Source organism: Pan paniscus, chromosome 8, assembly GCF_029289425.2.
Source record: "Pan paniscus chromosome 8, NHGRI_mPanPan1-v2.0_pri, whole genome shotgun sequence".
In the NCBI taxonomy this organism is placed as follows: Eukaryota; Metazoa; Chordata; class Mammalia; order Primates; family Hominidae; genus Pan; species Pan paniscus.
In genome coordinates this window covers 24,676,900-24,702,392 of record NC_073257.2, presented here as the reverse complement: position 1 = coordinate 24,702,392, position 25,493 = coordinate 24,676,900, and the positions used below count along the sequence as shown (strand labels likewise).

Here is a 25,493-nt window from a genome sequence, read left to right as displayed (position 1 = left end):
TGGGCCCTTCAAGGAGCACCTCTGTATGGGCTGGCAAATCCCTTTCACTCATCTAGAAAGAAGCAGACACTTGTCATCATGGGAATATTTTATTGGGTATAAGTGTTTTAGGTAATTGATAACTGATTTTTCTACTGTTTTTAAGTGATTACTTCAAATGTGATTTGAAGCATTGTTTGGCCTGAAGCTTTAAGACCAGTTTCTTAAGCTTTTCCCTGAGTTTCAGCAGCTTACAGTTTCAGTGAATAAGCAGAGCGCCTGGTTTTGACATGTCTGTTGTTTGTTTGAAAATCTGAATGTGTCTTTCAAAGGCTGCTGTGATTTCTTTGGATAAAATCAGATTTCATATCCCTTAGAGAGCTTCCACTCCTGCTTCACCTTTCCAAAAACTAGACCTAAGGTAGAAGCCACCTCGACAGCTCAAAGCCAGAGTTAGAACAATCATACTGAATAGATACAATAGTTTATCTGGTGCGTATTTGGAGAAAGGTATGACAATCAATACGAGGCAGCGCAGCTCGGAGGCACAGGCCCGACTCGGTTTGAGGCTTCGCGGACCATAATTAGCTATCACATCAAACAGGTTCTGTAGCCTCTCTCGGCTTTTTTCATAAAACAGGAACAATAACAGCCCCTCCCTCTGAGGAGGTGTGTGGAAAGCAGGGTGGCGTAGGCAAGTGTGAAATGCCGTGCGGGGTTATCTTTTAGTAGAAGAGTAGCCTTTTTGTAAAATGTCTTCCTTCTCCCTTCCACCTTCTTAACTTCACTTTTGGTCTTAGAAAAGGGAGAAAAAAATAGAATAAGTGAGGGGAGGTGGAGAGAGGGCTACTATGGCTATAAAGGAGGAGGGATAAAAGAACCAAATTGCCTAGCTTTAGTAGAATCAAAATACAGTAATCAAACCGTTTATTCAACAAGCAACATTTGAGAAGTCGGAAGGAAAGTATTACATTTTAAGATCAGTTTGCTGGCCGGGTGCGGTGGCTCACGCCTGTAATCCCAGCACTTTGGGAGGCCAAGGTAGGCTGATCACTTGAGGTCAGGAGCTCCAGACCAGCCTGGCCAACTTAGTAAAACCCCATCTCTACTAAAAATACAAAAATTAGCCAGGCATGGTGGTACATGCCGGTAGTCCCAGCTACTCAGGAGGCTGGGGCAGGAGAATCACTTGAACCCGGGAGGCGCAGGTTGCAGTGAGCCAAGATCGTGGCACTGCACTGCAGCCTGGCGACAAAGTGAGACTCCATCTCAAAAAAATAAAAAAAAATTTAAAAAAAGATCAGTTTGCTACAAAGAGTAGCATCTGCCAGTTACCAAGCACCTGCTATGCCCAGGTGAGTAGGACATGCTTCCTGCCTGCAAATGTCCCCAGGCTTGTTCCCAAACAAGCGGCTAGGAAAACAAGAGGCTGATTTTACATCTGGCAACCTCCATCTGAGTGAAACAAATTTTAATGAAAGCCTGTGGTAATAAGGTCTGAGACCGCATTCTTGGTAGTAGATCTCCAGTCCTAACATGCACACAGTTTAACTTGCCAGGGGAACATATGTATCCCCTAGCAGCAGAAAAGATGGAATCCCTAAGATCCTACATAATCATCACCATCTGGTTTCAGAAAAGCAAAGCCCTACCCCAGCTATAAATGAGGTATAGCAATTGGCTCTATACACTTCCAACTTTGCTGTTTTAACACATAAAATCATCCCTGGCTGGGTGCGGTAGCTCACGCCTGTAATCCCAGCACTTTGGGAGGCTGAGGCGGGTAGATCACGAGGTCAGGAGATCGAAACCATCCTGGCCAACATGGCAAAAACCCCGTCTCTACTAAAAATACAAAAATTAACTTGGCGTGGTGGCGTGCGCCTATAGTCCCAGCTACTGGGGAGGCTGAGGCAGGAGAATCGCTTAAACCCGGGAGGCAGAGGTTGCAGTGAGCCGAGATCACGCCATCGCCCTCTAGCTTGGGCAACAGAGGGAGACTCTGTCTCACAAAAAAAAAAAAAAAAAAAAATCATTATCCCTGATGTTCTTGTCTCGTGCTAGGAATGTAATCTTGCCTTTACAGTCTTTATTCTTTAAGATCCTTATAGGCCAAAAAAAACGTTATCACCAGCATCTAGCATAGGAACTGACATATAGTAGTACCTGCTCCGCAAACACTGATTGAATAAGATGTTTTGTCCTTCCTTAACGGCATGATCTAAGTTGTTTTCTTTGCTTTCCACAGCTCTGGTAGCTGAAGAACATCTCACAGTGGACGCCAGGGTCTATTCCTACGCTCTAGCGCTGAAACATGCAAATGCAAAGCCATTTGAAGTGCCCTTCTTGAAATTTTAAGGCCAAATATGACACTGGCCATTTTTGTAAACGAGACCACCAGGCCTTCTTCACTAAGACTTTGTATTCAACTTAGTTTCATGTAGATTTGCCATTAGCTTTTTCGTAAAATAAAAGCACAGAACAGATGTGGTGGTGGTATGGAATTGTAATTACAGGTAGGTTGTGACTTTCCTTTAAATTTGTTATAACTCCAGCTAAAATTAACAAAGAATATAAATGCAAGTATGTTTACTCCAATTTTTTTAAAGCTCAACAGCAGTTAACTACAGCTCAGTTACTTTTCTAGTCCAGTCTGGTAGACAGGGGTATTTGTATAGAGAAATAGACCTGAGTTCTCAATTAGGTCATTTCCACTCTCAACCCCCAATATAAAATTCTAAGCTGGGTATGCAAATAACCATGTACCCCGTTAGTGTTTAAAACAGCGTTAAAAAGAAAAAAAAAAGGCTTTTTGGCCTCTTCTAATTGAATTTTTACTATGCAAAATTCATCTAGGGTAGTTGAATCCAACTAGGGTAGGGTTCGATAGAATCCTCTACTAGTTTTCAGTTCACCTATTTACTGAGGCTGAACCAGCTTTTAAGTAAGGAAAACGGTTGACTCCATTCACTACACCAAGGCTAGGAGACTAATGAAAATTCAGGTCCATCCCGCAAGCATCTGCACGTGCTTGAGGATCTCTTTTCCTATTCTTACCTCAAAGAGTACTTGAAGTTTCTGAAAACAAATCCGTAAGACTGACATGTTTGGGGCAGTAATATCTTGATGTTAAACCATGAACAGAACCAGCAAGATCAGCCAGTACCTGAAACCCAATACAGAGTACCTCACAGCAAGAAGTACACATTGATCTGGTTCCCATGCCTGAAACCCTGTCATCTAGCAGTTCTACCAGTGTTCCTGGGCCATTTTCTTAGCTTCTTGAGTGAGTTTAGCTCTTTTTGTGTTGACTTTTAGGGCCTCCAGCAGCTCCATGATTTTCCAGGACTTTCCAGTCTGGCCCCCACGGAAGTCTCAGGATGATTCTCATCCAGCCCTAAATCATGTTTCTAGCCTGGCTCCAGCGGGTAAGCCAGGCCCTGAGAACCATATGAAAGGGCTCTCCAGATAAAATCAGAGTGCTAATGCCAGAATGCTGCAGTAGCCTCCGTTTGTCCACAGGCTCACTGTCTGAGCCCAGGATATTTTTATGAGTGAAACTGTAAGATCTTCACACTGGACTTCCTAAAGATAAAACAATTATGGAAATACAGAACTTTACAGATGAAGCTGTCTAGCCCTATACATGTGAAAATTAAGATCCAACTACTTCCTGTAATGGTAGCCTTCCCCTATGCCTCTAACCCTTTTTTAAATCCTGATTTCAATCACAGGCATTGTGATTCTCCAAAGCTCTAACTCTTCCTTAGGTCTGAAAGCCACATGCTATCAATCATTGAAATCAAGAGAGAAGGCATCCGTAGACGGGCGCAGCCCAGTCTTTCCACATAGCCCAGTTCCTCCCCAGCCACTCCCCATGGGAATGACCTCTGCAGCTGACCTAAGCTTATCCTCTCCTTCTTCCTAAGAGTGCAACTTAGAAGTCAGAGCCAAATCCTAGAATGTATCCCTAAATGCCATTTCTATTTTTTATAAACATGAAAAGGTTGTGCTTTGGAAATTAAGTCTGTTTGAGAACTGGCAGTCTGGCTGGCACTGTTTAAAAATGTTTATTTGCCCTGCATTTAAAAACTGAAGGTTTCCTATGTATTAAAAGCCATATTTCCACCTTCTTAAGGGAAAAAAAAATCGGACGTCATAACACTGGGTGGATGTTTTTATGGTAACAGTGGTCTGAGGCCCTTGGCGGATGCTCACCGAGCCACTGTCACTATCCTGCCTGCCTTTATCTGCCTTGCCCTGCGATTATTTGGCTTTGTAAGCATAAGCTACGTAAGACATACTACACCTAAGAAACTAAACAGCAATGAAAACCCATCTTCTGAAAAGGGTGTCTTTTAAAAATTAAGTTTGATCTTTTGGGAAATAAAGCACATAGTTTTCAAAATGATTTACCAAGATCTATGCTCTTTCAAATGGAGACTGGGATATTGTTTTGAGACCACTGTTTTCCTGTTTCCTCCCAAATGTTAGTCACATATATGATTACCCTTAAGTTGGTCACTATCTGTCAATAATTTAGGATTAAAGTTTGAAGTGTAATTACATTTGACTTTTACAGGCATCTCAGGGTGGACTTCTTATGAATACACTGAACCTATACAAATGATCTTAGAAAACGTTTAATATCAGATTTCTTTATTTTTTTCCAACACAACTGAATCAGTTTTCTTAAATAAAAGTTTATTGTCTACTGTTTACACTCATGTTGCTGCTGTGAGTACAACAACAGACACAAATTCCTAGCATGAATATATTCATTGTTCACCCCCACTGAACTACAGACATTGCCTGAGAATTAGATCTTTGCTTTAGGGATTTAAACAAACAGAAAAGAATCGGGGCCTAGAATCTTGAAAGAATATTCTCAAGTGACTAGTTGGAGTTAGAAGGCATAGCCAATACAGGCAAACAGCACGATGATGCTGTCACTGGGAAGAGAGGAGGAGGAGAAGGAAAAGGAGGAAGAGGAGGAGGAGAAGGAGGAGGCCTTAGAAGCAGTTGTGGCAGAAATAACTGGAGACTTGATTTTGCCCATGTGGGCTAAGTGGCTGCTTTGAGAAGGGACAAATAAAAATGAGGTGGGGGTGGGGAGTGGGGATACCATGAGTTAAAAAAGTATAAAAAGTAATTATCTAAAATATAGATTAGATATAAATGTTCCAGAACTCATTAAATAAGCTCAAAAATACTGGAAAGTGGCAATTTGAACTACATTTATTTTTAAACAAGTGGGGGCAATATGAAGTGTTTTGAGTGTTGTGTGCAACACGAATCCATCTCACCGTCTCACTGTCATGATTTAACACAGCAAGGTAGATACATTGGTTTCCAGCATTACAGGCAACACTAGATGTACTTTTTTTAATGAATAATGTAAACTTGAGTTTTAAGGCAGCGGGTACTAATGCTGCACACAGACTTAGCTCGGTGCCCATTTCAGAAACGGGTCAGTCAGCACTCGAAACAAGAAACTGTGAGGGGAGAAAAGGGGAGCCACCAGTGTCATCTGACAAAAACGATCCGTCAAAGTGTTTTCCCTTTCACACGCACAAAATGAAATATTTGAACATTTAGAAAAACAAAGCACCCATCCCACCAACTTCGGCCTGTTCTTTAACAAATATTTCAAAATACTGGTAAATAATAGTGACTGCTAGCAGAATTCCAGTGCCAGATCCAATGGCCCCCAGGAAGTCAGCCAGCACCGACAGGGCGCCAATGCACAAACCGCCAAACGCAGCTGCGGTGGGGATGTACCTAGGAGACAGAACCCCAAGTTAGGCGGCAGCAGAGACCAGGAACAGCACGGCAGCTAGAGACGAAGACAGGTTGAGGCGCAGCAGCCATAGCTGGGTCTAAAGCCTCCCTGAACTCCAGAGGGAACAGGCTGCAGTGTGGAGGGGTGTGCAGGACACGGCATGGGAACGGGAGCTCTGATCCAGGCAAAGACTCTGACCCTAATTTCCAGGAACCAGTCAACAGCCAAGAAAGACAATATATAATCTTACAGGACATGAGATTCCTGGACAGATTTAAATATTAAAATGTTTAAGATTTTTAAATGAGTAACCTTTCGTTCCCTCTTGTGGAATGAAGAGTAAGTATGAACAAATTTATGTCATAAGATTTTGAGGATCCATTTCAGTAATTCAACCTTGGCTGCACATTAGAATCACCTGGAAAACTTAAAAATGGGATTTAAAATACTCAAAAAAGATTAGAGGCAGTGATAGGTGAAACAAGAACAGCAGGATGGTGACAACTGGAGCTGGAGATCCATCATACTACTCTGCAGTCTGTGTTCTAAATAAATAAAAAGTTTAAGGAAAAATACTAGTGCCTTTTCAACAAATCATGCTGGGACAACTGGATGCCCCCAAGCAAAAGAAGGAATCTGGATCCCACCAGGCATGGTGGCTCATGCCTGTAATCCCAACACTTTGGGAGGCCAAGGTGGGTGGATGATTAGGTCAGAAGTTCAAGACGAGCCTGGCCAACATGGGGAAACCCATCTCTACTAAAAATACAAAAATTAGCCAGGCATGGTGGTGCGTGCCTGTAATCCCTGCTACTAGGGAGGCTGAGACAGGAGAATCGCTTGAACCCAGGAGGTCGAGGTTACAGTGAGCCAAGACGGTGCCACTGCACTCCAGCCTAGGCGACAAAGCGAGGCCCCATCTCAGATTAAAAAAAAAAAAAAAAAAAAGCCAGCTGGCCGTGGTGGCACACACCTGTGGTCCCAAGCTACTCTGGAGGTTGAGGCGGGGAGGATCGCTTGAGCCCAAGAGGCTGCGGTGAGCTGTGATTGTGCCCCACTTCACATCCAGCAGGATGGCTGAAATTAAAAAGCCAGAGCTAGTGCTGGCGAGGACAGGCAGCAGTGGAACCTCATACACTGCTGGTGGGAATGTGGGCTACAGCAGCCAACCTGGAAGACAGCTGAGCAGCACAAAATTTGTACAAATACGTTCACAACAGCATTATTCATAAAAAGTGGAAACAACCCAGATTTCTATCAACTGATAAAGTGTGGTAAAGCCCTACAACTGAATATTATTCATGAAAAGAATTAAGCATATGAACTGTGAAAACATGATGCCAAGTGAAAGAAGCCACTTACAAAATAACATACCTTATATGATTCCATTTATATGAAATGTACAGAATAGGCAAATCTGTAGAGACAAAGTTAAAAGTGGCTGTCTGGGGCTGGTGGTTGGGAAGGTGGGCTAGTAGGCACAGGGTTTCTTTCTGGGTGGTGAAAATGTGTTTAAACTTATGACTGTACAAGTCTGAATATACTAAAAAACACTGAACAATATACTTCAAGTGAGTGAATTACATGGTATCTGAATTTTATCTCAATAAAGCTGTTACCAAAAAATAAAACCCTGATACCTGGAACTCACCCCAGACCAAATAAGCCACAGTTCCTGGGAAATCCTTTTTAAAAGCTCTCTGGTGATTGTATGTGCAGCCAGCCAATGCTGAGAACAGCACTGATCTGCAAGATTTTATCACTGGGATGAGCAGAGCAGTGCTCACAATTTCAATGAAAAATTCAGGTGTTGGTTTTGACATGGAAAACAAGTTTTGTGTGAAATTTTGATTCATCTGTGTGAATAGAAGGGTTTTCAATATGAACTTGAACAAAGGAAAACATTTAGCCATCACTGAAAGACTGAAACACAAACACAGGCCTATAAAGGCGTCAGTCTAGCAGCCTTACCTATTAAGTTCATGAACCATAGAGGTATCTCGGTGGCCCCTCATTACCATCTGCTGTTCTTTCAGCTGTTTAGCTACCTGCCGAGAGAAAAACGACTTTCAAAATCCAACTGGAACATTTCACTGCTTACATCTACCACGTTCTATGCGAAGTGCTCGCCACACACTAACAAGTAACATACAATAACCTGAAAGTTGCATTGTCATATCATTCGCATTAAGCCTGAGGAAACCAAAGCTTCAGTGCTCCTCCGCTCCATGCTACCCATATGAAACCGGTGCTTCTCAACCCTTCTTCAATTACCAAACAAGATTTTGTTTTGCAGGAGGGTTGCAAACCACTGTAATATCTAAGAATTTTTTACCTTTTGGGAACCAATTTTTAGCCTGTTGGGGTGACACTGACTCATTAAAAATGTATAAATTAAAGTTTAAGTTATAAAGGAGTGTATCCACTACTGTTTTGACAATTAAATATGAATTTTCCAAAAACAAAGTTTTATTTTACTTTTTAAAAAATTTTTTATTTATCTATTTATTTATTTATTTTGGAGACGGAGTCTAGCTCTGTCGCCAGGCTGGAGTTCAGTGGCACGATCTCAGCTCACTGCAACCTCCGACTCCCAGGTTCAAGCGATTCTCCTGCCTCAGCCTCCTGAGTGGCTGGGATTACAGGCATGCGCTGCCACGTCCAGCTAATTTTTGTATTTTTAGTAGAGAAGGGGTTTTACCATGTTGACCAGGATAGTCTCGATCTCCTACCCTTGTGATCTGCCCACCTCGGCCTCCCGAAGTGCTGGGATTACAGGCGTGAACCACTGCGCCTGGCCTTTTTTATTTTTTTGAGACAGGATCTCGCTCTGTCACCCAGGCTGGAGTGCAGTGGTGCAATCTTGGCTCACTGCAACCTCCACCTCCCAGACTCAAGCGTTAATGCTCCGTCTCAACTTCCCAAGTAGCTGGGACCACAGGCACGCACCACCATGCCCGGCTAATTTTTGTTTGTATTTTTTTAGTCATGACGGGGTCTCGCTATGTTGCCCAGGCTGGTCTCAAAACTCCTGAGGTGAAGCGATCCAGCGGCCTCAGCCTCCCAAAGTGCTACGATTACAGATGTGCGCCACCATGCATTGCCAAGAGTTTTATTTTAAAATAAACCAAACACTTACATCTTTGGCTGAGGAACCAGACACTTCAATCCATGTCTTAGAGAAGAATGCACATGACCCCAACATGAAGATGATATAAACAACGACATGGACAGGATCCTCAAAGATGGCGCCCATGGACTCGGGAGGAGAAAGATAGTAACAAAGGCCTCCAACTGGGTAAGAACGTGCGGGTCCTCCCCCACTGACATCCTACAGAACAGGAGTACAAAGAACAAGTGGTCAACCTAATTAGGAATACATTTGCATGACACTTCAAACTTCTCAGAAATGACAGTGTTTTAAGTTCAAGGCATCTACAGCTAGTCATTCTATGTAGTTTCAGAATGTACCTTTGTGTCTACTACCTTCACTCCTTCAAAGTTATACGATGAACACCTATTACATGCAAGACACTGTGAAAATATTGAGTCATTATTAAAAATTGTAATATATTACAAAATCTTCCATTACTGAAAATAGGAATATGATTACATTTACAATCAACCTCTGATTATACTTAAAATCTGAAATTTTCTGAGCTATGAGAGTATCCAGTCAGTACATTAAGATCCCTATGAATGATCCTTCCATATGAAAATATTAATGCAATCAACTAAAATACTGACATAAGACTTTAACTTGCTGCCTAGACTTTATGTGGTTTCTGTTATAAGGAGCAATCTTTTAATAAATATTTATAATAATTGGATTTTTATCTATATACTTAAGTCTTACAGAAATAGGAACAGCATTATTTGCTCATATTAAATAAAGTTTTGGGGTATACAGATAGGGGGTGAGAAACCAATTTTTAGTTGCGATCATTACAGTATCTGGTTCTTGAATTGATGACTGCCCAGTGATTTCTTTACTGTGCTCCTAGAATCATTAATCCCAGATCAAAAGCACTATCTTCCAATCATTCTCTCATTCGGAAGAATCTTACTCAAAATCATAACACAATTTGTACAGGACCAACTACTCAAAGCACTATCACTATGACATTCTGATCAGAGTAATAGCTGCTGCTGGACTATTCTAAGGAGGGCAGAAACAGCATTCTTCTTATTCCTGTCTCTTGACTTTCCTGTCCTCGATATAATATTAGCCAGAATACAACAGAGATCATCACATTTCTCTTAAATGAATGGGAAAGAAGTATTATGAATAAAGGGAATCCTATTCCCTTCAACTAATATATGAGTTACTGTCTTATTATCTTAAAAAAAAACTTTTTTTTAAATGACATTCAGTAAAAGCAGAAAGGTATGAGTCTTTATAACTTACAATGCAAAACAAAAGCATATTAAGACAAATGCACAGAATAAACACCATATTTCAAGAATAACTGTACAGAAAAATACTATTCTTTGGTGGGGTGCAAATTCTAGAATTACCTACTGTGGCAAAGAATAAAGGACATTAGTCTTTTAAAATTCTATTATTTTTGAGACACGGTCTCACTCTGTCAACCAGGCTGGCATGCAGTGGTATGATCACAGCTCACTGTAGCTTCAAACTCCTGGGCTCAAGCAATCCTCCCAACTCAGCCTCCCAAGTAGCTAGCACTACAGGCACGTAACACTGTGCCCGGCTAGTTTTTAAATTTTTTTGTAGAGATGGTGTCTCGCTATGTTGCCCAGACAGGTCTCCAACTCCTGGCCTTCAAGCTATCCTCTCTCCTTGTTCTCCCAAAGTGCTGGGATTACAGATGAGAGCCAACACGCCTGGCTAAAATCTATAATTTTAAGAGGGAAAATACCCCTTTGTTAGGTGACAGAATTTAAACCAATGAAAATTCAGTCCCACAGTAACTCACGCTTCAATAACAGCGTGGCTAGATGGCTTTAGAAAAAATTATGGGCCGAGTGTGGTGGGTCACGCCTGTAATCCCAGCAATTTGGGAGGCTGAGTCGGGCAGATCACAAGGTCAGGAGATCGAGACCATCCTGGCTAACACAGTTAAACCCCGTCTCTACTAAAAATACAAAAAATTATCTGGGCGTGGTGGTGGGCGCCTGTAGTCCCAGCTACTTGGGAGGCTGAGGCAGGAGAATGGCATGAACCCGGGAGGCGGAGCTTGCAGTGAGCCGAGATCGTACCATTGCACTCCAGCCTGGGCGACAGAGCGAGACTCCGTCTCAAAAAAAAAAAAGAAAAAAAAATTATGACAGGGGGATGTATATGAGAATGTACAGGATTATATTACTAGCAGCACCGCTGTCTCTACCATCTAGTTAATAGCATGCCTATCTCTAGCCCAGCTCATCACAAGCTGGTTTATTGCCATTCAGACCATGAAAAATGGAGGAGGCCTGGAGGCGGGGTGGGAGATAGGAAAGGTTAGGATGAGTCCAGTATCTCATATGTTAGCAGCAGCAAATAGCATTTTTTGTTTTTATTTTTTGGAGACGGAGTCTCGTTCTGTCGCCCAGGCTGGAGTGCAGTGGCGTGATCTCAGCTCACGGCAACCTCCATCTCCTGGGTTCCAGCAATTCTCCTGTCTTGACCTCCTGAATGGTTGGGACTACAGGCACCTGCCACCACGCCTGGCTAATTTTTGTATTTTTAGTGGAGACGGGGTTTCACCATGTGGCCAGGCTGGTCTCGAACTCCTGACCTCAGGTGATCCACCCACCTCAGCCTCCCAAAGTCCTGGGATTACAGGAGTGAGCCACCGCACCCAGCCAGCAAATAGCATTTTTTAGAAAGCATTATTGTAGACAATACTGGAATAAGATGACAAAATAGGAAATTACTTTTATGAAATCAACCACAATTTTAGCTTAAAAGGTCATTCAAATGAGATGTGAAAGTGCTTCCTAGAGAGCAAAATAATAAAAAGCGCTTGGGCAATCTTACTTCTGCAACACTTAACCAGTTCTTCCAGATAAGTACTAAACTCTGCTATATAGGTAAGTGAATCTGAAAATACAGCAAATGCTCCAATGTCGACCTCATTCCATTAAAAATACAACCATGAAATGCAAATTATAATAAACTATAAATAATATAAATAAACATAATACTCACGGCCCACTGTCCTAGTAAATTTACTAAAAAGTTGCCACTAAATCGAACAGACAGCATCTGGGAAATCACATACAGGTTGGACACCAGGGCCGACTGGAGGATGATGGGGATGTTGGAGGTGTAGAAGAGTTTGATGGGGTAGCTGCTGTACTGTCCTCGGTAGCGGGCCGACTTAATGGGCAGATCAACGCGAAATCCCTAAAAAAGAAACGGAGAGTAAGTGGGGGAGCCAGACACATTAAGAAAAGAACAGGGACCAGAGAGGGAAAACAAAGAACAGTGCGGGGGATGAAAAGACAATGCCGGCCGGGCGCAGGGGCTCACGCCTGTAATCCCAACACTTTGGGAGGCTGAGGCGGGCGGATCACGAGGTCAGGAGATCGAGACCATCCTGGCCAACGTGGTGAAATCCCATCTCTACTAAAATACAAAAAAATTAGCCGGGTATGGTGATATGCACCTGTAGTCTCAGCTACTCAGGAGGCTGAGGCAGCAGAATCGCTTGAACCCAGGAGGCGGAGGTTGCAGTGAGCCGAGATTGCGCCATTGCACTCCAGCCTAGGCAACAGAGCAAGACTCCATCTCAAAAAAAAAAAAAAAAAAAAAAAATTAGCCGGGCGTGGTGGCACGTGCCTGTAATCTCAGCTACTCAGGAAGCTGAGGCAGGAGAATCACCTGAACTCGGGAAGAGGAGGTTAGAGTGAGCTGAGATCGCGCCACTGCACTCCAGCCTGGGCAACAAGAGCAAAACTCTGTCTCAGGAAAAAAAAAGAAAAGAAAAGACAATGCTAACAAAGACGTTCTGCCTTTTAAACTGTCGAGAGTCTGCTTCCTGCTGATGGGTCGAAACAAAAAACAAAAAAAGTACAGAGACTCCAATATTTCACACCTTAAAATCAGAGTCTGGAGACTCTAATTGCAAAATTTGATTTCCCTTGATCTTAAACCCTGACTTGTTAAACAACAGCATGTCAGATGGCATTCTCTTTAAGAGCAAAATAAAAATCTACATCCCACTTACTTTGGTGAAAAGGTTATACTTACTTGGAAATATATAACAACAGCAAACACAAAAACTGTAGCAATGAGGTTCATGAGATTGGGTAAGTTCTGCCGATAAAAAGCCTCCCGTAAAGCTCGGACTTTGTCCGTCCTGGTGGCCAACAAATGGAACAGAGCTATGACTGCACCCTCAAACTCAGTACCTGTAAAATCAAGACAGATACGACCTGTGGACTCATCGTCCAAAGCTGTCCCAAAGCTCAAACAACTAACCGTGAAAGTCCAGTATACAGCAGAAAATATGAGTCAAAAGAATTCGCCAATGTTTGCTTTATGATATAGCCATGTGAGCAGGTTCTACAAATATTTAGATCATTGAGGCAAATCTATGTTTTTATAGCATAAATCCGAAGTTTTCTCAAGAGACTATTCTTGAAGAAAACATACAACGTAAAATTTACCAAAGCGAAATTACATTCATAGAGATTTGCCTCTCCTTTACTTCAGGGAAGGGGGAGAGTGTTTTTAGGAAAAATAAACAGCAGCGAAGCAGAGCAGAGATGTCAGAATAAGAGACGGATGTCACTCCATCGAGCCTGCCTCGAAGTTTACCGCACCAAGAACATTAATCATCATTACAGTTTTCTTAAGGCTGGGATCAGAGTTTAGGTATTAACCACTTAGGACAGTATCTGTTAGAAGTGGAGATGAGGAAGGGGAAAGAGAGAATGAAATATTTCAAAACTTCGGTGCTATTACAAAGCCAATTAGAAGAGCAGCAGAGTAGGAGTGCTCCAGGTGGATTCAATGAACAACAGTCTTTTCATTTGAAAAATCTAAAATCCACTACCTTTTTATCCCCCTACGGATGCTGAAATCAGTCAAATAAATGACTTCTGCAGCAATGCCTTAAGCAAGGTTAACAAAAGAAATTTTGAAAATCTGTTTGCAACCACTGAAATTTTAAATAAGCAGAGGCTAAAATTTTGATACTATTCTCTGAGGTAGTACTGCTTACTCCACAAATCTCTGCTCATTAAGTTTTGAAGAATTCGCATTCCTTATCCCCTAGGAGAGCAAACCAGAACGGCTCTAGGCATGTATTGCGACACGATGGGTTTGTTCCCAGCACACATCCAGCAAAACGCGTGCAGTTGCAGTCGCTGTGCGATGTACCTCTGCCAGTGTTAATGGTAGTGGGACTAAAGGCCTTCCAGACAATGGTCTCACAGATGTTGGTGGCAATAAAGAGGGAAATCCCAGACCCCAAGCCGTAACCCTTCTGTAGCAGCTCATCTAACAGCAGCACAATCAAACCAGCAACAAACAACTGTGGGGAAAGAAATGCAAGTAAGCGGAAGCAAGAACAAACTCAAGAAAGGGGGAGAGGAACACCATTGGCTATTTCCAAGCTAGGGGCGTTTTGAATATTAAGGCCTGATCGTTGCAGTCTCACTGTGATGACCAACTGCATCTTTTGGCCTGCTTTCATTTACTCAGGCCAATCTAGAACAGTAAGAGGACTGGAAATACTGTTGCATTATAAAGCAGACATTTCAACTTTTAAAGTCTATTTACACTTATCTGAATAGTTTCTTTTGCAATGTTTAAATAAAGCCTGTTTGAAAAGCACACTGAAACAAAAAATGATCACAGTATTCTAGAATTTATGACAGCAAGAAACTGAAAACATCCCAAATACCTCCAAGGAAGTAAAAAGTCAGATGAATTCTGGTATAATAGCAAGATGGAAATGTACACTGCCATCAAAGGATAAGTCTAAGGGCTGTGTTGATCCTTTGAAAAAAGCATTATATATATTATATATATGTATACTCTATAAAATGTGTACAGAATAAAAAACTAGAACACAAGTATGTACTCAAATACGTACTCGAGCAGCAATGTAAAAATGCATTCTATACACATAGTGACAAAGATTGAATGTAAATTTGAAGACGGTTAAGGTTAAGCTCATAATGTTTTTAAAAATGAAAGCATACTGACTTTAATTTATGGGATATTGAAAATTCTGAACTTGCTTCTTGGAGAAGACATTCCTGTAAAAGCATGCATTAATTAAAAACAGTCCCTAGCCCTTCAAGTGACCTCCTCAGTCATATGACCCCTTCCCTGCACTCAAATAACCTAATCAAGACAGGAAGAAAATATGCTTCCATGCCCCCAACCTCACACATGTCCCCACTTTAAAGACACCCTCCGGCAGAAGTGAGGAAGTCACTTCCATTCCTCCCAGCTCTCAAGCCGCCCACCCTCATTTTGTACTCACTTTATCCAATATCACCTGCTGGAAGAGCGACCAAAGTAACCACATGAGACCATTTTAGGCATGCTTACCTTACACAGTGTTGTTTTTCTCCTTAACTGCCATTTCAGTAGTTGGACAGAGCCTAACTTGTCTATTTACAGGCTTTTAGTCTGAGTTTCAATGGGCAGGAGAAAGGGTACGATTCTCCAAACTTCTAAGAGAGATCATGCTAATCCTTTACTGCTTGAAAACCAAGTTCGACATTTTGACAAAATAATGTAGAGGTTAGGACTTACTACTGATTCTATTTAACCACAATCATGTAATTAGTGAACAGAGACTCCCCATCACAGAGAAACCCATCCTATGCAGGAGGCAACGGCCGTCCATGAACATCAGCCACAGAAAGCATCGTGATGGGCCTTGAGAAATGACCTCTCCAGAGTCCCACAGCAGCTCTGAAACAACTCTAATTCTCCACACCCCCTGTTTAGAACAGTGACCATCGGACTACAGAGTGGTTCACATATGTCCTGTGAAAATTAAACTCGGGTTTTTCCAAAAGGAGGAAGAAATTATACAGAAATGAGAAACGGTTTCTATAATTAAGGGAATAAAAGCCAGTAAATATCATGCATGCCTGTGAAAAGGGATGAGAACCCAGGAAGTGACAGCAGCGTCTACACTGATGGGACCAGAACCCTAACTGCTACATGTTCACGGGGAATGGACGACATGTATGATGAGCTGGTATAAACATGGCACTTAACATTTTAACCCTGCACGACACCTACACACAACTTAGTTTTGTCAAACTATCTTTTGTTCAGTATGTCAAAACATACTTACCTTTATTATGTGCCATGCACACTGATATTCTCTAATAGTTTTTTAAAATTTTTAGTCAAGACCTGCTATGTAGATTTCTAAACTCACTAGCTGAAAAACACTAACCATGTGAATGAAACATGAACAAATAAGGTGAGAAATACCTTCCACAACGGCATGCAAACAGTTTTCAAACCCTATGTTTCTGGGTGAAACACACTGATCCAATCATAGCTCTTCAGTGTATCCACATATTTTCAATGTTAGTAACGCCTTGAAAAGACACCAATGGGTCACTGCCCACCTACAATCAAACATGACACCCCTCTTTATACATTAACACTAGAAGAATTAGCCATAACACGCATATTTGTGTATCGGAATTCATGTAAATGAATCAGTGTACATCCACTTCACTTGTTTCATTCTTGGACTGTAAGTATTTCTGATTTCTGAATACTGAAAATGAACAGCAAAATAGCTTAACTCTATTTTATATCAATTTCAATCCATAACTGACTCTGTAAGAAGTCAATCCTGTAGCTAGCTGGCTGAGAATCGCTCAGTGGAGATTCCTTAGGAATCTGAATAGATCCTTAAGTAAGATACTAGAGAGCTTTTCTTGATGTATAATGTTCTACGAGCTACATGCCAGTTCTAAGTGTCTTCTAAAAATCAAGATTATTCTAAACTCTGGATTGCAGAAAGAAAATGCTGTAAAGAAACAAAACTGAAGGCAACAATTGGCCTGTCCATACCCTCAACAATGCCTAAAGCATACGAAGAGAAACCCTAAGCCCTGAAAGATACTAAAATCAGACTCCAGAATATCATCTCTCCCCATCCAATGCGCCTCTTTCCCTAATTCCCAAGGGCTGTAAATTTGCCAATCAAGTGATTTGTAAATGGACAAATAAAGACAAAGACAAAGTTAACCTTTTTTTTTTTTTGAGACAGAGTCTCACTCTGTCGCCCAGGCTGGAGTGCAGTGGTGTGACCTCGGCTCACTGCAAACTCCGACTCCAGAGTTCAAGCAATTCTCCTGCCTCAGCCTCCTTAGTAGCTGGGATTACAGGCACACACCGCCACGCCTGGCTAATTTTTGTGGTTTTATTTTATTTTAGTTTTTGAGACGGAGTCCCGCTCTGTCGCCAGGCTGGAGTGCAGTGGCGCAATCTCAGCTCACTGCAACCTCCACCTCCTGGGTTCAGCCTCAGCCTCCCAAATAGCTGGGACTACAGGCTCCTGCCACCACGCCCTGCTAATTTTTGTATTTTTAGTAGAGACAGAGTTTCACCATGTTGGCCAGGATGGTCTCGATCTCCTGACCTCGTGATCCGCCCGCCTCGGCCTCCCAAAGTGCTGGGATTACAGGTATGAGCCACCGCACCCGGCCAATTTTTGTGTTTTTAGTAGAGACAGGGTTTCACCATGTTGCCCAGACTAGTCTCAAACTCCTGACCTCAAGTGAACCGCCCATCTCGGCCTCTCAAAGTGCTGGAATTACAGGTGTGAGCCACCACATCTGACAGTTATTCTTTGAGGAAACATATCTTCTACCAAATGCGAACACACTGGGGATCAGAAAGCTTCCAAATAACCTGATTTTCATTAAAAATTCCTGCCCTGGGCCGGGCGTGGTGGCTCACGCCTGTAATCCCAGCATTTTGGAAGGCTGAGGCGGGTGGATCACCTAAGGTCAGAAGTTCAAGACCAGCCTGGCCAACATGGCAAAATCCCATCTCTACTAAAAATACACAACTAGCTGGACGTGGTGGCAGGACCCTGTAATCCCAGCTACCGGGGAGGCTGAGGCAGAATTGCTTGAACCTGGGAGGCGGAGGTTGCAGTGAGCCAAGATTGCACCACTGCACTTCAGTCTGGGAGACAGAGCAGGACTCCGTCTCGAAAAAAAAAATTCCTGCCCTGGTCAAATGACAAAACAGTTCCATCTCATTAGAAAAGTCATGTTTATTGTTAACAATGCTAAATAAATACTTGAACAGCATAACTTTCCTGGATATAAGTCACACTCATTAAATAATCATGTTTTGCTTCCTACATAACATTTCTAATTTAAAAAACAGAATGCTCTGTAATCCCAGCACTTTGGGAGGCTGAGGCAGGAGAATCGCTTGAACCCAGGAGGCAGAGGTTGTGTTGAGCCAAGATCGTGCCGAGCTGAGATTGCGCCATTGCACTCTAGCCTGGGCAACAAGAGTGAAACTCCGTCTCAAAAATAAAAAACAAAAACAAAAAAACCAGAATGCTCAACCATGCCAGTCTGAGACAGTCAGATTTCCTTCTATGTATATATTAATAAACTGGTATTTGAGATTATTAAAAAATATTTTTCTCAGCTTGATCTTGATCTTTTGAACAGATGGAAAAAAATACCTGGCCGGGCACAGTGGCTCACGCCTGTAATCCCAGCACTTTGGGAGGCCAAGGCAGGTGGATCACGAGGTCAAGGGATCAAGACCGTCCTGGCCAACATGGTGAAACCCTGTCTCTACTAAAAATACAAAAATTAGGTAGGCATGGTGGCGCGTGCCTGTAGTCCCAGCTACTCAGGAAGCTGAGGCAGGAAAATCGCTTGAAACCAGGAAGGGGAGGTTGCAGTGAGCCGAGATCGTGCCACTGCACTTCAGCCTGGCGACACAGCAAGACTGTGTCTCAAAAAAAAAAAAGAAAAAGAAAAAGAAAAAATTTCCTAAACTAATCCCAATTTCATAAAGTGAAGAAGAGGCATTTCCAAGAAAATCAGGACTCCAGATACCCATTGTTTATTAACTTCAGCAAACTTCTTTTCAAAACACAAGAAAGATAACTTAAGTATGATCTGTTCTTGGGTAATTTATCTAAATGGTTTTTAAGGATTGTACAATAGAGAAATAGCTTCCAAACTTAACATACTTTAAGATACTTAGGGCCGGGCGCAGTGGCTCACGCCTGTAATCCCAGCACTTTGGGAGGCCGAGGCGGGCGAATCACGAGGTCAGGAGTTCAACACCAGCCTGGCCAACATGGTGAAACCCCCGTCTCTATTAAAAATACAAAAAATTAGCTGGGTGTGGTGGCAGGCACCTGTAAGCCCAGCTACTCAGGAGGCTGAGGCAGGAGAATTGCTTGAACACGGGAGATGGAGGCTGCAGTGAGCTGAGATCGTGCCACTGCACTCCAGCCCGGGCAACAGAGTGAGACTCCGTCTCAAAAAAAAAAAAAAAGATACTTAGGACACTGCTAATTATGTTGACCTTTAAAAATTCCATTGCTAAGCATCCATTTAAAAACGCATGGAATATATTTATGTGTGTATAAACAGTGTTTCACTGACTCCAAGATATTACCATTTAAAACATCATTATTTTGTGTACTACTAAGAAAAGAATACTGCCAATTAACTTATGACACAATACCTTCTTGCAAAGAATTTTAATTTTCTACTTACAAAAACGTATTTTAGACCTAGTGGTAGATATTTATCATCTAGCTTGCCCTTCTATACACAAACAATAACTTTCATTTCAATAACAAATCACAACAGATTTTCTGAACACCTTTAGACAGCGATTGAACTCAAACACCCATTCTGTGAAGAACACACTCAGCCAACTAAGGTCAGCATGACCTGAACAGGCTGACACACGCACAGGCAGTGACACCACCATGACTGCCTCCTGGCAGACCGCAAGTGGAAGGCACGGTTTACTGTACAAAAACATCCTGATTCTAGAGACATCAAAATGTGACAAATGTGTATCTCAAGAATCAATAAAATACAATTGATCCATAATTCTTTGTATTGTGCAGTTATGAAGCTATTAGAATAAATTTGAATTTTTCACGTCAACACAACTTGAACACATCACGGTGACAGAAGGTTTTAAAAAAATTTTACACGTATCACTTCAGTGATCAAAATACTAGAATTAAATAATTCAAAAGTAAGAAAATGAATAAGCCAATCACCTAAAGAATGGTTAGAAAAGGAAAAAGGAATCAAACTGTTTTGTTACCTGCATAGGAAAACATAGGATTTCTTACCTGAATGATGATTAGGAGACAGATCCCGGCACCCATTTCTGCAGGGTCCCCGTACATCCCCGTCATGACATACACAATGGCTTGCCCAATGGTAATGATCATACCAAACACTGATGAAAGTTGGGGGGAAAGGAGAGCACGCTTACCACCAAAAACAAGAAAAGACTAGAGAAAACATCTTCACCACGAGCACTCTCAAATTTGGAAAATGCTCTTTAATTGCATTAATGCTCACGTTTCTGGGCTCCATTGAATAAAGCTCTATCTTTCGGCGTATCTCCAACTTCAATGATTTTGGCTCCAGCTAACAACTGCATAATCAAACCAGATGTTACAATTGGGGAGATACCCAATTCCATTAAAGTTCCTGGAAAGGAAGGGGAGAGAAGTGTGCAATGTTTGCTGTACACGATACAAACTGATTTAGAGGTGTCGCACTCCCTAATTACCTCAACTGAAACACACGTGTAAATTTTAACAAGCAAATTTTCATTTCTTAAACACTAATTGCTAAGAAAAGTTCTCATTTATTAACACAATCCTGCAGCAATGCCCTGACTAAAAAGTACTATAGGCTTGGCACAGTGGCTCACGCCTGCAGTCCCCACACTTTGGGAGGCCGAGGTGTGTGGATCACCTGAGGTCAGGAGTTCGAGACCAACTGGACAACATGGAGAAACCCCGTCTCTACTAAAAATACAAAAATTAGCCAGGTGTGGTGGCGGGCACCTGTAATCCCAGCTACTCAGGAGTCTGAGGCAGGAGAATCGCTTGAACCTGGAAGGCAGAGGTTGCAGTAAGCCGAGATTGCGCCACTGCACTCCAGCCCGGGCAACAGAGTGAGACTCCGTCTCAAAAACAAACCAAAAAAAAAAAGAATTTATAGGGAGAAATGAGAAAATCAAATATGCTAACTGTATAAGGAAGGTATGGAATCAAGTAATTCTACAGTGCCAAGACTTTTCCTGGGCCACTCTGTCACATCACTCCCTTCAATCCTGTTTTCATAAATCCTGAAAAGGTGGCCTTCATGTGAGAAAATAGTCCACCTTAAGGGGGATTTTTGATGTCGTCTCAGATACTTCCTCAATAGTAAAAAATAAAAACATGTTTTAGTGTTTAAGACATTAGATAGATTTATTGGCCAGGCGTGGTGGCTCACGCCTGTAATCCCAGCACTTTGGGAGGCCAAGGCCAACACATCACCTGAGGTCAGGAGATTGAGACCATCCTGGCCGTCTCTACTGAAAATACAAATATTGGCCGGGTGTGGTGGCGTGCGCCTGTAGTCCCAGCTACTCGGGAGGCTGAGGCAGGAGAATCCCTTGAACGGAGGAGTTGGAGGTTGCAGTGAACCAAGATCGCACCACTGCACTCCAACCTGGCGAAAGAGTGAGACTCCATCTCAAAGAAAAAAAAAAGCCAGGTGTGGTGGCTCACACCTGTAATCCCAGCACTTTGGGAGGCCAAGGCGTGTAGATCACCTAAGGTCAGGAGTTCGAGACCAGCCTGACCAACATGGAGAAACCCCATTTCTAATAAAAATACAAAAGTATCCGGGCATGATGGTGCATGCCTGTAATCCCAGCTACTTGGGAGGCTGAGACAGGTGAATTGCTTGAACCCGGGAGGTGGAGGTTGCGGTGAGCCAAGATCCCGCCATTGCACTCCAGCCTGGGCAACAAGAGCGAAATTCTGTCTCAAAAAAAAAAAAAAAAAAAATGGCCGGGCATGGTGGCTCACGCCTGTAATCCCAGCACTTTGGGAGGACGAGGTGGGCGGATCATGAGGTCAGGAGTTTGAGACCAGCCTAGCCAATATGGTGAAACCCCGTCTCTACTAAAAATACACCTGTCTCTACTAAAAATACAAAAATTAGCCGGGCGTGGTGGTGGGCGCCTGTAGTCCCAGCTACTCGGGAAGCTGAGGCAGAAGACTCGCTTGAACCTGGGAGGCAGAGGTTGCAGTGAGCCGAGATCGTGCCACTGCACTTACTTCAGCCTGGGTGACAGAGCGAGACTCTGTCTCAAAAAAAAAAAAAGACATTAGCTAGATTTCTTAAGTTAGATCACCAAAATGTATTATTGCAAATAGCTCTAGTCCAGAAATAGACTTAATCAAGCCTTAATGAATATTTGATATAAGAAATATGGCATTTCAAATCAGTAGAGAAAAAAATGGACCTTGGCAAAAAAATTGGCCATTTTTAGGAAATTAAACCTAGATTCCTTACCTCATGCCTCATGCCTCACATCAAAACAAATGCTACATGTATAGAAATTTTTTGTTTTTTTTTTTTTTAGACAGAGTCTCACTGTCACCCAGGCTGGAGTACAATGGCACGATCTTGGCTCACTGCAACCTCCACCTCCTGGATTCAAGCGATTCTCCTGCCTCAGCCTCCCGAGTACCTGAGATTACAGGCGTGAGCCACCATGCCCAGCTAATTTCTGTATTTTTGGTAGAGACGAGGTTTCACTACATTGGCCAGTCAGGTCTCAAATTCCTGACCTCAAGTAATCTGCCCTCCTCGGCCTCCCAAAATGCAGGCATTACAGGCATGAGCCACTGTGCCCAGCCTCCATGTATAGAAAATTTAAACATAAAGGATAAATGACAAAAATACTAGAAGGAAATATGGGTGAGTAGCTTATCATCTTGGGGAAGAAAGTCTTTCTAAGCATGGCAAAAAATCTAGAAGCCACAAAGGAAAAGATGGAAGATATGATTAGATACAACTACAAAACTTCCACGTGGCAAAAGGCAGCATAATGGTTAAAACTATTAAGGCAGACACGGTGGCTCACGCCTGTCATCCCAACACTTTAGGAAGCTGAGGCAGGCAGATCACTTGAGACCAGGAGTTTGAGAGCAGCCGAGGCAACAAAGTGAGACGCTGTCTCTACAAAAAATTAAAATACTAGTCAGACATGGTGGTGCCCGGTTGTGGTCCCAGCTACATGGGAGGCTAAGGCAGGAGTATCACTTGGCCCAAGAGGTCAAGGCTGCAGTGAGCTGTTTGCACCACTGCACTCCAGCCTGGGCAACAGAGCAAGAGCCTGTCCCAAAAGAATAAAAAAAAATTAAACACAAATGACAAAAAGTTCTTATCTCTCATATGCAAAGAGCTCTTACAAATCAATTACAAAGTGAACAAACTGGCTGGGCGCGGTGGCTCACACCTGTAATCCCAGCACTTTGGGAGGCTGAGGCGGGCGGATCACAAGGTCAGGAGATCAAGACCATCCTGGCTAACATGGTGAAACCCCACCTGTGCTAAAAAATACAAAAAATTATCCGGCCGTGGTGGCGGGCACCTGTAGTCCCAGCTACTCAGGAGGCTGAGGCAGGAGAATGGCGTGAACCCGGAAGGCGGAGTTTGCAGTGAGCTGACATCGCGCCACTGCACTCCAGCCTGGGTGACAGAGTGAGACTCCGTCTCAAAAAAAAAAAAACAAAAAAAAAAGGAAAAAAACAATTTAAACAGGAAACAGCAGATACATGATGTGTCTGCTCCTGCTGAAGCTTTCTCAGGAAAATGCAGCACAGGAGTAGGCGCCCAGCATCCAAACCTGTACCGTGCAACCCCGGAAGTCTAACTGAAGCTGATCCTGCCTGGTGAGAACCCTGGGCATCTGGAATTTTAAACAAATAACCTGGGGCCAGGCACAGTGACTCAAACCTGTAATCCCAGCACTTTGGGAGGCCAAGGCAGGTGGATCACCTGAGGTCAGGAATTCAAGACCAGCCTGGCCAATATGGTGAAACCCCATCTCTACTAAAAATAAAAAAATTAGCGGGGCATGGTGGCTTGTGCCTGTAATCCCAGCTATTCAGGAGGCTGAGGCAGGAAAATCACTTGAACCTGAGAAGTGGAGGTTGCAGTGAGCCAAGATCGCACCATTGCACTCCAGCCTGGGCAACAAGAGCGAAATTTGGTTTAAAAATAAAATAAAATAAAATAAAATAAATCTGGGAGTGTGGAGCTGAATCGCACAGAGAATGGAAAATGCTCACCAATCCCGGCTGCTGAGGCCTAAGGGCTGGCCTGGCTCCCCCTCTTCCTGGGGCTTAGCTGTTCATCTCCACTTTAGATTCCAAAAAATAACCAGTATCCTTCCAGTAAGTATCATGTTTCTGTTTAAGCTAGTCAGTGATTTCCTATTCCTTAATTTTTCTCCTTTATTTAGAACAATGTTTTTTCTTTTTTCTTTTCATGTCAGATGGGTAATGTCCCAACATCCTAACAAGGCTGGAGAGAGGCACATCTCACACACGAACGTGAAGATCCAATCATCACATCTACGGACTACGAAAGCATCTAGTTTCCTATTACTTATAACAAAAGGAATCTAACACACTAATAAAACTCCACTTATAGAAGAAATACAAATGTTCCATAAAAACGGAAAACAATGTTCAAACTCACCAATCTATAAAGAAATCAAAATTAAATAACTGATGCCAGCTTTTACCTGTCTGACTAACAAAGACTAAAATACTAATAATATCCAGTGTTGAAAGAGAAATGGTCATTCTCATATACTGTCACTGAGAGTGTAAAATCAAACAACTGTTTTGGAAGATAATTTAGCTTTCTCTATCAAAAATTTCAGTGTGCCTATCTTGTGACCCAACAGTTGAACTTCTAGAAATTCATTCTATCAACAAGTTACAGAACGGTGTGATAGCCTTCATTGTAGCATTCTTTATAATGATATAAAATTGGGGGGAAAAAACGTAATATATGACAAGAAAGGAACCTAGTGGCCTGCAGAAGTTTCCCATCTTCCTTAAAATGTGCTCCATCCAGCGGTCTCCAAGCCCTTCATGATCTGACTTAGATACATCTGCAACATCAGGTCCCATCACTCCTCCCTCTTCTTTCATTTCTTCCACCCCACACTCACCTCCTCAACGTTCCTTTTTTTTTTGAGACAGGGTCTGGTTGTGTCACCCCGGCTAGAGTGCAGTGGCGTGATCTCGGCTCACTGCAATCTCTTCCTCCCAGGCTCAAGCCATCCTCCCACCTCAGCCTCCCAAGTAGCTGGGACCACAGTACACACGACCACGCCTGGCTAATTTTTGTGATTTTAGTAGAGATGGGGTCTCACTTTGTTGCCCAGGCTGGTCTCGGACTCCTGACCTCAAGTGATCTGCCCGCTTCAGCCTCCCAAAGTGTTGGGATCACAGGCGTGAGCCCCTGCGCCCGGCCCCTCCTCAATGATCTTTGAACACACCAAGCACAGGCTCACCTCAGGGCCTTTGCACTGGCTCTTCCCTAGAATGTGCCTCCCTCAGGTCTTCATGTGGCCTCCTCTCTCACTTCCTGCATCTGTCTTCAAAGATCACCTTCCTAGAGCACCTTCCCCACCCCAGGTACCTCCCCAAACAGCAAATATCAACTCCATGACAACTGGGACATTGTCTTG

The 25,493-nt window shown here is 42.8% G+C and overlaps 2 protein-coding genes and 1 non-coding gene across 4 annotated transcripts in view; 1 reads left to right on the top strand and 2 right to left on the bottom strand.

The window, feature by feature from the left end:
- Positions 1 to 2,465, top strand: part of NUDT5 (nudix hydrolase 5) — a 28,268-nt gene extending 25,803 nt beyond the window's left edge. For both annotated transcript variants that reach the window (XM_003827817.5, XM_063607635.1), the window contains one exon: positions 2,228 to 2,465. In XM_003827817.5, coding sequence (XP_003827865.1) covers positions 2,228 to 2,337 — 110 coding nt within the window. In that variant the 3' untranslated portion in view covers positions 2,338 to 2,465. The remainder of the gene's footprint in view (positions 1 to 2,227) is intronic.
- Positions 2,466 to 4,621: 2,156 nt separating this feature from the next.
- Positions 4,622 to 25,493, bottom strand: part of SEC61A2 (SEC61 translocon subunit alpha 2) — a 38,877-nt gene continuing 18,005 nt past the window's right edge. The window contains exons 5-12 of the mRNA XM_034929948.4: positions 20,297 to 20,428; positions 20,062 to 20,171; positions 14,094 to 14,247; positions 12,960 to 13,120; positions 11,916 to 12,113; positions 8,901 to 9,092; positions 7,733 to 7,809; positions 4,622 to 5,760 (exon numbers count right to left, since the gene is read on the bottom strand). Coding sequence (XP_034785839.3) covers positions 5,574 to 5,760; positions 7,733 to 7,809; positions 8,901 to 9,092; positions 11,916 to 12,113; positions 12,960 to 13,120; positions 14,094 to 14,247; positions 20,062 to 20,171; positions 20,297 to 20,428 — 1,211 coding nt within the window. The 3' untranslated portion in view covers positions 4,622 to 5,573. The remainder of the gene's footprint in view (positions 5,761 to 7,732; positions 7,810 to 8,900; positions 9,093 to 11,915; positions 12,114 to 12,959; positions 13,121 to 14,093; positions 14,248 to 20,061; positions 20,172 to 20,296; positions 20,429 to 25,493) is intronic.
- LOC112441095 (small nucleolar RNA U13) lies at positions 24,279 to 24,382 on the bottom strand. Its single transcript, XR_003029071.1, has one exon. It is a non-coding gene; the product is annotated as a small nucleolar RNA U13 (small nucleolar RNA).